General features: G+C 36.8%; 1 protein-coding gene across 2 annotated transcripts in view; it reads left to right on the top strand.

The window, feature by feature from the left end:
• The window catches only part of TLL1 (tolloid like 1), a 143313-nt gene that overhangs the window by 106497 nt on the left and 21490 nt on the right, over positions 1-15326 (top strand). For both annotated transcript variants that reach the window (XM_074147087.1, XM_074147088.1), the window contains 5 exons: positions 1226-1342; positions 2609-2754; positions 8728-8923; positions 10362-10487; positions 13473-13633. In XM_074147087.1, the coding sequence (XP_074003188.1) occupies positions 1226-1342; positions 2609-2754; positions 8728-8923; positions 10362-10487; positions 13473-13633 (746 nt within the window). The remainder of the gene's footprint in view (positions 1-1225; positions 1343-2608; positions 2755-8727; positions 8924-10361; positions 10488-13472; positions 13634-15326) is intronic.

A 15326-nucleotide genomic window follows, 5' to 3' on the forward strand; every position in this document is an offset into this window, starting at 1 on the left:
CAGCCAACTGTTATTCAGCTTCATGTGTGGAAAGATGAGAACTACAAAATGTGCAACTTTTTGCTCTGCTTGTGGGTGTTAAAGTATGAATTTGCCATAATTTTGTTCACAGAAATGGGGAAATAGTATACTGACAAATCTGGAGAGCATGTATGGGAAATCCATAGAGCACATGATGAGCACATGCACTGTTGTTGAGAGCACCCACTGTAGAGTTGTAATTATTAGCTGTCCTCATATATTTTTAGATTATGAGTAGAAGAGCACTTCTTTTTCTTCTTTGCATGTCTTTCCCTGATTTTGCAGAGAAAAGACATGCAAAGCAATAATGAATTAAGTCTTAGCGATGCAACTAATATGCAGGAAGCTGCAGGCATCCTTTTCTTAATTCAGAGGGTTTTTGTGGAGATTTCATACCCTGAAATGCCGCTGCCCAATCCAGAGGGTTGGTTTGACTTCCTGTGATCTTGTGTGACTGAAACTGGGGATTTCAGACCATAAGAAACATGAATGTCTCCAAGTTCTTGGGTCGGTTTTGTTGTTGTTTTAGAACGAAGACTAGAACTTTGTTAACATCCTAACAGCCACAATTTAAAAACAGCAAAAAAAAAAAGAAAGAAAAGGAAGCAAGTACAGCAGACAGCTTTTTAACAGTAATACCTGTTTTCTTGGCCTTAAGAAGAAAAGAAAGAAGAAAGAATTAAGACTGGACAGTAAACACCTTTTTCTCCTATTCCCTTCTCTGTCACCTAGATAAACAGAAATTTCACCTACCTAGGCTGAATTTAAGAGGATAATATAGTCTAGGGTCATTTGGATGTTAGTTTTAAACCTCTTTGGTCCTTAGACACAATGAGCGGTATTACTGTGACCTAGATTACATTCGTCTCTTAAGATTGGTACTTGCTTTCCCCTTCCAAAATGCCTGGGTTTGCATGTATAGAAACAGTCTATAACAATAATTTTTCTCCTTAATTCCCCTAAGGTTTTGTACTTAGACTTGTGAGTCTGACTGCAATGAAAAGAAGTACTGAAAGCTTTATAATAAAATCTTTGTGTATTAGGTCCTGATCTGCAGAAACACCTGTGCTTAACCATAAGCATGTGAATAGTTCCACTGAGTTCATCTTACTACTCGTTTATGATGTTAAACACTTGTATAAATGTTTGCAGCATTTGGCTTCAGAGGCGGCAGAAAATGCAGTTACTGGTTGCATGTTTTTAGGCAGGTTTTGTGGTGACAAACTGCCAGAAGTCCTTGCATCCTCCGACAGCAGGATGTGGATCGAGTTCCGCAGCAGCAGCAACTGGGTTGGGAAAGGTTTTGCAGCAATTTATGAAGGTAAGCCTCTTACAGCATTAAAAATGACTTAATTACAGAGGAAAAATATTAACCAGATACCTTTGGATATTTTTTAAAAAAATAAAAATGTCAGAAATAACCTAATATGAAATCAGTGTTTTATTACTAAAAGAGACAGTAAGTGTTAATTTACTTGACAGGACATTTTGAAACTCTTCCTGTGGTCAGATTTCAGATGACCTCTTTTCCAAGGACACCACTGATAATCATAGAATCATAGAATGCTTTGGGTTGGAAGGGACTTTAAAAATCACCTGGTTCCAACCCCCCTGCCATGGGCAGGGACACCACCCACTAGACCAGGTTGCTCAAAGCCCCATCCAACCTGACCTTGAACACTTCCAGGGATGGGACATCCACAGCTTCTCTGGGCAACCTGTTCCAGTGCCTCCCCACCCTCACAGTAAAGAATTTCTTCCTAATATCTAATATTCATAAGCATTTTTTACCAGTCATTTAATAAACTGAATGTGTATGTTCTTGTGTTTAGTGTGTGGAAAGATTTCTTTGAGTACTTTCTATTTATTCTTCAGTAAAATCCAACTTATGTTTTCCATATACTCAGGGATTACTTAATAGAAACGCTCTTACCCACTGAGTGTATTAGCAAGTCAACATTCACCTGTTTGAGACAGAACCTGTTTTCTTAAATATTGAATCTATGGTAGTAAACTGTATGATTTAGTTTATATTTACAGATCTTTACATGATTATCAGTATGGACCCTGAAAAGTGCATTTACTTTTCATGAAAATATTTTTTATTTATATTAGCTGTTTCTTCAATCATTGTAAGCTGGAAGTGATAAATTGTAGGTTAAAATGCATAGATCATTATAAAATATGAGATTTGTCTCATTTGTCTCTCTGTAAAGGTTACTAAATATTAATTGAGTGCTTACTCAGTATATTTCAAAGGTGAATAAAAAGTAAAATCTAATTATTTTAACCTTTTAAATGTAACCTGTAAAATATATTGATTCAGATTATCCATGATTCCAAAGTTTTCCTGAACACTGTAGACATCATTAGAGCTATAAAAAATGCTAAATTATATTCTGTAACTGAAATATGTATAGTGGTTTAAATGGATTGTGTTTTCAAGAATTTGTCCTTGTTAGACTGTTACAGTCTTCTCCAGAATAATATTATCATTAGTTTTAAAGAGCAGTGCATAAAATGTCAACTTGGGCATGGGGAACAGAAAATGTCGTTATTGACAGAAAGAATTTTATGCTTTTATCAGCTATTTGTGGAGGTGAAATCCACAAAAATGAAGGCCAGATCCAGTCTCCCAATTATCCTGATGACTACAGACCAATGAAGGAATGTGTGTGGAAAATAACAGTGTCAGAAAACTACAATGTAGGATTAACCTTTCAAGCATTTGAGGTAAAGCCTTTAAACTGATCTCAGAAAAGCATCTAGTGGATAACTGACAGTGACATTTAAGGGAATCCTCATTAAAGCTGTGAATGAATTTAAGAATTCTCTATGAAAAGTAAGCTCCAGAATCCAATTCTACTCTTCATGAAACCTTCCTTTCTGCAGAAATTCTCAAGATTAAAGGTTTTTCATGTTTTCTATGCTATTTGAATTGGAATATTTAAAGCAATAGCAATAGTCACAGTTTAGGAAATAAATTATCCAGTTCAGCAAGGCCATTTTAATATTCTGTTAAATAATACGGATTTTTTATCTTTGCTAAATCTTGTTGTTAAAAAGGAATGCCTATTTGGAAAGAAACCACTGTGGTTTTTGACTTCTGTTTTGAGAAGAAAGGGGAAGGAAAAAAAAAGGCATACTTAAATTCAGTTTACAAACCTATATTTATAGAGGGAAGAAAAAAGCCACAGTGAGTCATACTTGAATGTCTTTAGTGTACATCTCTCTGTGTATAACATTGCTAAACAGTGATAAACTATTGTATAACAAAGAAAAATAATATTTCATAGCTCTTTTTTTATACATACACTATACACTAGTTTGAAGTTTGTGGATAAATTCAGTAACATACTTTGAGTTCACTTGTTTTATTTTAATATGCCTCAGCAGTAATGACATGAAGAACTCTATTTTTTTTTTCAGTCTCTAAGCTTTTTGGCTTTATGGTGCACATAGATATGAACACGTGTATTGTAAATATAAACATAATTTCCAACCTGTAATTTTAGTCCTACTAACAGACTTCAGAGGTATGGCACATTTTTACTATGAGTAATGAAAGGTCTGAGCGTGAAATAACAAGGGTTTGGAACTTTATCAGCAATTATGAATATAAACAATGGAAATTGTAATAGTTTCACAGACTCTGCTTCATTTTCCCTTTTTTGTATCCTGAATTAATGTTGGGTAAAGTGCACACGAGATCAGCTCTCTCTGTCCAAAGAGTTTTCCAAATGCCAGTCGCACTCTGCATGGCCTAGCTCAAGACTACTTAACATAGTATGTCAGTCTCTTTTTTTAAGCACTGTTGAAAATACACAATGTTTTCAGTAACTTTATATAATTTACTGAGTAGATACAGAGCTTTTCTAGTCTGCCATTGGTGCTCAGTATTTTTTAGTGTGATCCCCAGAGAAATGGCACTACACCTCTTCATCAGACACCTGCCACAGTATTTGATCTCTGTGCAGATGCTCAGCATTAGTCTACACACACGGTACGTAACCGCCTGACTGACATCAGTTCAATATCACCTCTGGGAGCATCAGACTTCCATCTCTTCTTATCTTTCAGGATCTTTTTCTAATCACCAAATTATGCTCTATTTGCAAGTGTGAAGATGGCATATTCCTGCCTCACCATATAGAAAATAATTAGAAACAAAGACCAGCAAATGAGAGCACAATTTAATAGGCTAGTGGTTAAGGCTGTAAGAAGAAACGTCCTTTTTTTCCCTCAGGCTATTTAGTATTATGGCACTCTCTAGAGGTGAAACAAGTGGACTGACACCTCATAAGATGAAAGAGGAAATTGAGCGGAAGTATAGTCGAGTGGTAGTCTCAAGTTAGTGCCTCTGCTAGGTGTGTTTTGAAAGAGAAAAAAATATTGTTTCCAACAGTAAGGACTTGAAAGGCACATACTTTTCCAGGGAGAGTCTGAGCTGTGATTCCAGAGTGGCAAGATGCCCTTGAGCACCAAATGAGGTGCACCAGAAAGGCACAAGACTTCTGTTATATCTGTCTTCATAGCATTTCTTACTGGCTTGTCCACAGAGCTTCCTGCTGAGAGAGAGTTGCTTTGGAAACTGCTCTGAAGTGCCTTGCCTAGACATTCACCATTGGGTCTGATTTCCATTTCAGGTCCAAGTGCCTGAACATAGGTGTTCTGTTTTTTGCTACTAAGTCCCTCTCTGGACTGAATCCTTGGTGCACTGCCCAGTAAAACAAAAAGTTGTTTAAAAATCACAGTTGTTCGTGCCAACTGAGATCAAAAAAAGTAAATGTCAGGCCAAAGAGTTATTGCAGTGTGTTTGTGAGAAAATTACTTCTCTGTCCTTTGAAAGGTACAGTTAAGTAAGAGGAATTCTCATTATCCATATGTAATGCTAGAAAAAATAACTTCACTCTGAAATGAAAGCAGTAGGGAAGCTGCGAATTTTAAACTGTATCAAGGAGTCATCTTGTTTTGCCTGCTGTGGGCAATGCATTTTCCACTGAGTGTGGGATTACCCTTTCTTATTTGGCTGCCTGATGGACAGCTACGCTTCCTAGCATCTAGATGACAGCAGAGATGTTGGGACTGGTAACTCCATCTTTTTGCTTCATTGTTATGGTCACCTTTATTATACTGTTCTTTGAAAATTAGCTGGCCTTGAATATTTTTTTTAAAGAACTTTTGTTGGCACGCTGGTTCACCAGGTAAGGCAATCTAGAGCATTTGTAGAGCTGAGACATATTAATCTTCTTCATTTGAGTGGCCCTGTTAATCTGTGTGCAGATAGTGTTCATTTAAATTATTTTTACATAAGTCAGGAAATAAAATGTATCTGATCTTCTGATTCCACTAGGCATATATTCCACCTTTTATGTCTAAAGTCTATGACCGAGTCAGGTACGTTTACATGTATTGGAATTTGACTCTATCAACAAATAAATTAACAGTGACAAAAAGTAATTGGAAACTTTCTCCTGAAAAATAATTGGTCTTGGATTTGCTCTTCAAATATTTTGTTTTGTTTTTAGTTTTTTGTTTTGTTGGTTTTTTTTTTTTTTTTTTTTTTCTGTTGGGGGAGTGCTACAAAACAAAGGTAGTCTGGAATTTTTAACCAAATGTATTTTAGTCTAAAGTAATTGTTTTTTTCAAAACTGAAACTATGTACAATGAATTTTCTTTTCGAGAATGAATTTTCAGAACATATCTGCCTTTCCATTTCACCAGGAAATTTCTTGGTGCTGTCTTGTGCTTATTTTCCTGTCTTAGGAATTTTTCTGGCATTTTCTCAGATTAGTTCTCTAATGTCTTTCAAATTCTTTTTCCTCCAAGACCTGCAGGAGCCAATGGTACCTTTCATTCTCCTAGAAGCAATGCATTTTTCTGTAAAACTTGTTTATTTGCTAACATTTTGTATATTCTCATCCAACTATAATACCAATCTTGTGAAATTTTAATGCTTCAGTAAATAAGGCTTACAGCACCAGGCCAGTTACAACTAAACTCACTGGGAGTCCTTTAATTAACTTGAGGAGATTTTCTGCCCTTGTAGTAGGAAGAATAAGAGAGTATTGCAAGTGTAATAGATCTTTGTATGGCAGTGTTCCCAGATGACAGTACCACAACATCTTAAAACCTGAGGGTACAGATAAGCCAAGAGCATTTTATACTCGTTCTTTTTCATTGGTTATCAAGTGCCTTAACATCAATTGTCATTTCTCACAAACGCAATCTTATCTGTTAGTTTATATATGTGTAACGATTTAATCCCTTAATATAGTAGTTTGGATAATAACAATGGCATCACTTGCAGTAGTAGTATGCTAAAAATATATTAATATGGTAGAATGGCCACCTTTAGAATTGTTTTATTGAAAATCAATAGCACTTTGTAAGTTGGTTGATTTTTATAGTCTTAGGAAGTTTAACAACTTACTGCTATACAAAATGTATTTTTAGCTATTGTCTTCTGCCAAAATTAAAATGATTCTCAGAAAAGAAACCAACAATTCACCTCAATGGGAATTTGGTATGTGTAACTCAGAGCTCTACTTGGCCTGTGAAAAATCAGGTTTTCCGTATTACCCCATAGAATATGGAAATATGGAAAAAAGCAAATACTAATTAAAAGTCTTGGGTAGTGAGATGACCACAGATACGTTCAGGGAAAATACACAATTTCTTCATTGTTATTAGTCGGCTTTGGACCAGGTCACTTCTTTCTGCATCAGAGTGCAATATGATTTTCACTGAGATAACAAGGCAGACATTGTTTCAAAATGGGATATGATGTCATGTGTTTAAAATTTATTATTTAGATTAATGAAAATGTGGAATTGGTATTATGGTGTCAAAAACTTACCACTGCTCAGGTAGACACATGTCTGACTGCATTAGTTGCAAACATATAATTGCCATTGAAGTCAGCAACGGGTGGTTGCATCCCAGATCTTGACTTTTCTCACTCATTTCCCAAACTCTGGCCCAAACCCATTCCTGTGTTAACAGCTAAGAAATCAGAGTAAATGGCAATATGGATCGTGCCAGACAAGTGAGTAGGAGAAAATTACGTATGTAAATGCTTGAAGAATTGGAAAGTTGGAAAGAAGACAGACAAATTTTGTGTCTAAGTCTGTGCCATATTTTGATGCCATTAAAATTAAATAAAACCAAACAGCTCCTTCCCCCAGTTTTCCCTCTTACATAAAAGAAGCAGAAATCCTAATGTGCTAAATGAAAGCTCCTTAGTCTGTGGTGGTTACTGAGCTTAGTGTTGGTCATAGTGCATAATTAGAGCAGAGTATCAGCAACCACTTGTACTAACTGTGCAGCTTATGTGCAAGAAAAACTCTATCCGGAGATAAGATGTGGATTTTTCTGGGTTTGGTTTGGGTTTTATTACTTTGTCATTTTAACAGAATTTGAATGTGCTGAATCAAATTTGAGGCTTCTCCACCCCCTTCTTTCTGACTGTGGTCCCACCCTCCCCTCCACCTCCATAAACCTATCTCCTGATTTGGCCACTTAGTTGAACAATAGTTTTCTTAAAGGATTTATTTTTGAATACTTGGATTTAGTTAATTCTTTTATAGCTAATATCTTATATTACTTGAGTAACATGAAGTAATACTGCAGTAAAATGACCCAGGTCAAGAGGGTTTCTTAATTCTGTTGGGAAAGATACTCTCTCAATAAAGACAGGCATCATAAATTTTCTAGGCTCCAGATAGGATAATATTCAGGCTGTTACTGCTTTCTTCTTTGGGGCAATTCCCACTGACTGACTCTGCAAATACTATTATGTAAAGAACACAAGACTTTCTACCCAAGTAGAAATGCACACATGTCCACTTGTATACTAGTCTATGTTTGGATGTCATCTGCCAGGAGGTTTAAATGGGAGGCACACTTTCAGTTTTTGTAGTTTCAGTAGGTTTCTTCATCAGTACGGCAAAGACACACTCCATTGATTCAGATAGTCAAAAGAAGACACTTGAAATAAGGAATTGTGCAAGAGAAACCAGATACGTCAACTGCAGAAAAATAATTATGATGGTTTTTGTCATCTGTTCTATTGGCTACTTAAGAGTTGATAATTTTAGAAGTGTGTTTGGATCTAATCCTACAGATGTCTGAAACTCTTAATGCACTGTAATTTTTTAACAGTTACCCTGCAACATCAGTGGATAATGATAAATGCAAAATTTTGCAGTGTTGAGGATAAAGGAAGAAAATAAAATATCAATCACCTGAAATAACACAGTTTGATCTTGTCTAAAAATCTTATGCATATTAATCAAAATTGAGCTTTTTAATATTTCAAAACAAATTGATATTTCTGACCTGGTTAGTTGTTGAACCATTAATCTTGCATATGTGAGCATACACGAAAAAAGAGGACTTGAACTCAGAGTAGGAATATGCCAGAACATCGGGAAGCTTAAAGGTGAACTGTGTCTTTTTAGTTACTTTTTCCAGTTAGACTCTTGTCCTGTGTAAGAATTACAAAATCTTTTCTTTTTGTAGAAAACAAGTATAGTTAAAAAAGTCCAGTGATGCTTGTTCTTTTCCTCATCTTCCTGGTGTTTGAACCCTAAACAGGGAAACTTAATGTTAACTTTGAAAAATTTCTATCCTGTTTCTTAGCTGATTGATATTTCATATTTATGATCAAGTTCAAAAGGTCACTTCAAAAATAATTTTTTACAGATTGAAAGACATGATAACTGTGCATATGACTACTTGGAAATTCGAGATGGAGCAAATGAAAACAGTCCTTTAATTGGTCACTTCTGTGGCTATGACAAGCCAGAAGACATTAGATCTACCTCTAATACCCTGTGGATGAAGTTCGTTTCTGATGGAACGGTTAACAAAGCAGGGTTTGCAGCTAACTTTTTTAAAGGTAAATGTTAAAGCATATTTTGGGAGCTGTGAACTATTTATCACTTGATTTTGTACTAGAAAAAATATGATAGGACATGAAAAATATTTTTCAACCTTTTTTTTCTAAAACCAGTTCTGTACTGTTTCCACTATATTTTTTTACCTGGGCATGAAATTTTATGAAATAAAAAGAGTTGAGGTATTTCTGTCTCCTGGTAAAATATGTCCATAGAGTGAAGGAACATGTTCAGTGCAATTTCCTACTCTCTTCAGATTCAAATAATCAGCTTAGTTTTGAAACTCCTTTGAAACATATCTTATCTTGTAAAAATGGCGGCTTTGGTCATATTGTTTTATCAAATATAAATTTAAATAGTATAATCACAATAGAGACAACTTGGTCTTTTCTGTTAGTTTTTTTTACTTTCACCTAAATGTTGTGCTTCTTTTAATCTTATTGCTGTGTTAGGCAACTTTATCAATTTATTACTTTCTGTGAGCAAGAAAAAAAAATACAATTGAGAAATCATACAGTGACCAATAGCCTCCTGGTCTTCCTCCAGTTTTGGGGTGGGTTGGTGTGTGTCATACAATTGCAGCTATACCTGCAACAGTTGGTGCGTGAGGCGTGTGTAATTCCTACCCTGTGCTGCCAATGGCACAGTGAAAGCCACCAGCAGTGGTGTGGCCATGGTGACACTCGAAATACAGGTTATGCTACCAGCAGAACTTTTTTTCTCTTTTGAAAAGCCACAAGCTGGGGCTTTTTTCACCCTGTTAGTTTTCACTGTAGACAATTATAACCTTGAAGGCTGTAGACATGAGAGTGGGAGCTCTGTTTTATTCTGAAGAAATTACTTGCCCTGGTATAAGGGAACAATATTCAACATCTGAGGAATATTTTAACAATGCATCTCGTGGGTATACTTCGGAGTTAGTAGAGATAATACATTATTCCTTTCCCTCCCCCACCCCTAATGCATCTTGTTCCCTTTAATATCAGTAGAATGAAAACCTGGGATTTGAGGATTCTGTTAATCTGGTTTTGAGTATGAATTCGGGATAATGCACAAATTGATTCTGTGGGAGATAAAGTGCCCTTCAAGTGACCCTGCTGTGGATTTTCAATCTTTCTTTCAATACTTTATACAACCTTTAGATTATGGCTGCCTGAATTATTGTATGCTGCCCACAAAGTGCTTGTAAATTAGGTCTGCAGCTGTCAGTAGGTATTGTTGCAAAAAAACCCACCCAAACCCCACAAAGGACACATTTTTATTTTCTCCATTGCAGGTCTCCTTAGCATTTGAAAATGCTCTAGTCAGCAACCACAGTGTGTTATGTAGTGCACCTTATAATGGCATGCATAGAGCTTTCTGAGTTAATATTGATCCAACAATTACAGCTGAGGAAGGTAATTATTTAACAGGTTTTTGCATTCTTCCCTGTCTTGGCAGAGGAAGATGAATGTGCCAAACCTGACAATGGTGGCTGTGAGCAGCGCTGTGTAAATACCCTGGGCAGTTACCAGTGCGCCTGTGATCCTGGCTATGAACTTGGTCCTGACAAAAAGAGTTGTGAAGGTACAGTGCGTTGCTGTCTTATGGGCTCTTAAAGTTCACAGGGGGCCGTTGCTGGGATGAAATGCCACACCTTTCGTATGCTCTGTCCTAGCAGTATGAGATCTGTGGAATCCAGCCTGGAAAACTAGTGTTCCCTTTTAAGTAGTGGTGTCGGGGTGATGTCTGTCCACAGCAGTCATCTTCATCTGATGTCTGTCACTAATTTAGCTTCACAGGTTTTGCTGTTAATGGATGGAGGATGATGCAAAGCAGGACTTGGTACCTTCCCAAACCACTTATATTATTCAAACTCATTAAAAAAAAGTCCCCTGCCATGTGTAAGGAGACAATTATCAGCAGAGCAGTCTGTCATTGTCTGAGAATCAGAATATTTAATGATCCCTCTGACCACCTCTGACTGGGGTATGACTGGGAAGGAGGCTGGTTTGAAGAGCAGGATCCCTTATTCTAGCTCAGAGAAATCCTCCCCACTCCCAGTCAGACTGTGGACTTTTCTTGCTGGAAACAAATTCTACATTTCGGGTTGAGCAAAGCATGTTCAAGTAATAATTTGGAGAAATAAACAACTGAAAAACGGAAGTCTGTGTAAACCTAGGATTACAATGAGATAAGCTTTTGCATTCTAGACATATTTCACATCAAAGGAAAGAAGCAAAAGCTCTTGATAATTACACACCAATTATTGTTTGATTTTGTTTTGAATTCATAAACACCAATAAATTCAGGGATTGTAAAAATTATTGTTCTCTCAGTTCACCTGTTTGTTTCAGTAGTGAATGGAGTTTGAAAACTGGAGTGTTCAGTGCTATGGTTTTCTTCAGATGTAATTCACTGGTGTCTTTTTTTTTTTTCCCTATTCCCTGTCTTTAATTCATGGTTTGTCACAATTTAGGGTAGCTTTGCTTAGTTTCTTGTCACTTTTTCTTCTTTTGCTTTTGGTTCTTAGGGTTGGTTTTTTTGCTTGTTTGTTGTGGGTGTGTGTGAGATGGTGATAGTCCTAGACTACAGTCATGTTAGACTGCAGCTCTCAAAGCCAGTTGGTTTTTTGGCTGGTTCCCCCCTGCCAACTTTAATAGTGAGCACATTGGAAAAGCATTTTATATCAAAAAGCCTATTGTATTAAGATGTCTGCATATTAGGCAGTATGCAGAAAGTAAGGTTAACCTAATGGGGTCCATGAAGACAAGTTTGATCTCTGGGCCTTTGATCATCGCCCAAATTTATGTAAGGAATTTCATTTAGTCTGCCTGCTGATCCGAGTCAGAATATAGGGAAAATCATCAGTCTTTCAGAAAACTCTTCCCTTTTCCTCTGAGAGATAGAGAAGGAATACCTCCCTGGTACTCAAACAGAAAAGCAACTCTGGCAAAAAGAGGAGTCATTCACAGTAGTGCAGTGCAGCACAGCGTGGAATAAAATCCTTGAGCTATGTAAATGCCTTTGCTCCATGCAAGATAAGACTCACTGTGTGTAGATGCTACTTGGGACTGCTGAATTAAAATCACTGTGTAGTCACAGTGACCATTACGCTCTAGTAATAGTTTGGGAATTTAAGGGTGAGCTAGCTGTATTAATTCACACATGATACCAGAGTAGAAGCATCTAACTCAGCAACTCTGCCCAATGCTTCACTGCAGTGTTGATATGCACAGAAAATTGTTTCATGCTGGTCTAATCCAAGTCTCCCTGCTGGCAGCATATTACGAGGCTTTAAGAGTTGGGGTTCTTTTTCAGTATTTCCACGTTTCCCACTGTTGTCTCAAGGAAAAATGGAGTGATGATGAAAAGCAGACACTGAAAACTAGGTGTCAGGTGTCAACCTGACCCAGACTGGATAATTTGGGGGTACAACTTGTGTCATCTTAGTACGGTCTCTAAACCTGTGCCCAGCTTTTTTGACACACTGAGGTGTGACCCAGAGTCCTCAGGACCCCCCACCCTGGTCAGATTAAATTTATGTATGTACCAAGAAGTCCTCTGCATGGAAAACCAGGTGCCAGGAGGAAGACTGGTATGTGTTTGGGTTGGCCAAGTGTGCCCTGACAGAGAAGTTGGAGAGTTGTCCCAAGTGTGTTAGATGAAGTAGATGTAGTGAGTGAGACCATCAGCTAGACAAGAATAGCCAGCTTTTAAAGCATTCAGCGTTAGCACAGAGCAGTTGGAAGAAGGTGAAGCTTCCCTCCACTGGCTCATTATAAAGAGATTTGTGGATGATTTCTAGTGCTGTCACAGTGCTGGAGTGGTATCAATGGAGCAGAGTGTGATAGAGAACCCCTGCAAATCCCATTACTTTACTTTTTATAAAAAAAATAAAACTCCACAGATGGAAAAGATTGTGTTTATCCTGTGCTGTCTGAACAGCATTCAGTATTGTTTTGTTGTATGGAGGTGACTAATTCAGCCTATATTTGGAAATATTAGGTATTTTCTTTATTACTTAAACATCCATACTTCAGCAAAAGCAATTGTGACTGAAGAGTACGTGGCTGCTATCCTAAAGAAGTGACCCTATCTATTAGGTTACGGGAGGCATATACAGCTATATGAGCTGAGACAGGTAGGGCTGATTCTGGATCAATAATCAAGGAGAGAAGCTGGAGAAATGTGAAGTGCATCTTAACTAGTCTGTCTGTCAGAAGAGGAGTGGTCAAGGTTCTGGGGAGGGTGGTGAGGTCAGAGGACTTGCATGGGAAAGGCTGTGAGAGAATAACCAGAGTCTCTGGAGGGAAGGAAAAAGAATGAATATGATAACGCCTTGTGTAGTCCTGAAACTTATCTCTGCCTGCAAACCTGCAAGCTGTTCGAGATAGGGGCTGTCTCTTTCTCTTTGTTTGCACCAAGCATGATAAAGCAAGATTCTGATTAGTCTGTCTGGGCATTAGAGCGGTATAAGTAATGAGAGGACTGAACCTTCTCAGTGTGCTTCTGTTTATAGTAAAACACGGTCTCAGTCAAGAAACGATGTTCTCCCTTTTAATTTTACAGCTGCTTGCGGAGGACTCCTGACAAAGCTAAATGGGACTATAACCACACCAGGGTGGCCCAAAGAGTATCCTCCAAACAAAAACTGTGTGTGGCAGGTGGTTGCCCCGACGCAATACCGAATTTCAATGAAGTTTGAGTTTTTTGAGTTAGAAGGGAATGAAGTAAGTAATCATGAACAAAGAGCTGCACAGTTTGTTGTGTACATGCTAAACTGTTTCACGAGCATTCAAAAATAGATATTGTCTTACAAAACCCTTGCTGACTGTTCATACACTGACAATAACCATAGATATTCTTGTTTTCGTTTTGACACTGTTTCTGGATTCTTTCAAAACAAATATGGAGAGAATACCTCTCTTTTACATATCGTCTAAATGTATATGTATTACAAGAAATTTAAAAAAAATGTTCTCTGCTGAGTCTCAGCTGACTTTTTTTTATCAACAAAGTAAAACAGAGCAAATGGCTGAGGCATATTGGAAAGAATTCAAGAAAAGAAAATCTGGAGAAACCAAATCATCTTTACAGACTATGACTACAAAGAATACACATAAGCTCTGGTTAGTGACAGAGAGAGGGAGCATTTAAATAATTTGCAAATATCTCAGGGGGAAATATTTTAAAAGGAGCAGTACTAGAAATAATGCACAATAGAAAAGCAGCATGTTTGAGCTGGGCAGCACCTGGAGACAAAGGGGAGGTCATCTTCAGGTGGGGGAGAGGGGCAGAGCAGAGCCTTTCATGTGGTAAGGGCTGCTCCTTATAGCTTTAAGTGATGGGGGTTGCAGTGGTTTTTTGGGTGCAAATCAGTAAGATAGGGGTTTCAACATCAACTTTTTGGCCCCTGTTCTGCTTTTTAGACACCACTCTGTCATACCATTGAGATCCCTTGCTAAACTGTAGCTATAATGTGCTGTCACTATCAATTTTGTCTGGATATTCTTCATGTGACATTAAGAACTCAAATCCCATGACATTATTTCTGACTAAACAAATTCATAGCAACATATTTGATATGAGGTTGTGCTGTCTTTTGGGCATGAGATCTGAAGTAGCAAAAGCTGGAGTTTAATTTATAGTTAAGAAACAACCCAGCTGTGGTTTCTCCAAAATAGCTCAAAATTATTTGCATAGGCAGCAATTTGAGATTTTTTTAATTTTTTTTTTGTTTTTTAAATAATTTGAGGTATGCTCTAAAGTGTGTGAAATTCCAATTTACTTTTAATCATATATAGTATGTTACATTCATGTTCCGTTATCATTGTTACAACTGTAAAAAGTATAATAAAATCTTACAAATCCCCCAAAATTAAAATTGAATTACCGTTTGAACAAATCATAAACATTTTTTCCTGCATTTTCTTGTTACTTAAGACAGATTTGCAAGGAAGGCAGCTCAGCTATAATGAAGTTAAATCAGTTTTCTAAGGTCATGCAAGACACATAACTTCAGCAGATATGAAAAATATATACATAATGTTTTCAACATTTAGAACTTTGGTTTGATCCTTTCCTGTGCTACTAAATCAGCTTCAGCTTTATATCATTCAATTGTAGCACTAAGACGGGTACCTGTGAAAATCAGAAGAAACACATATAATACCTGGAACGTTCCAATACATTGTCTGAGTGCAGACATAAATGTTTACATTTAGCAAATGCTCTGATTTTTTTTTTTTTTTAATACAAACTCCATTTAAGACAAGGTTTAGTATCTCTTTTCCAATGTTACAATTTTAATATTTTACCCTTATATTTTACAATTTTAACTTGACGTTTAACTTGAAAGTTTTTTTAAAAATATAGTGTATTATGAAGTTAAACCTATCTGAAATTACATTTAATTTCTAATCT

The sequence above is a fragment of the Numenius arquata genome, chromosome 5 (genome assembly GCF_964106895.1).
Source record: "Numenius arquata chromosome 5, bNumArq3.hap1.1, whole genome shotgun sequence".
In the NCBI taxonomy this organism is placed as follows: Eukaryota; Metazoa; Chordata; class Aves; order Charadriiformes; family Scolopacidae; genus Numenius; species Numenius arquata.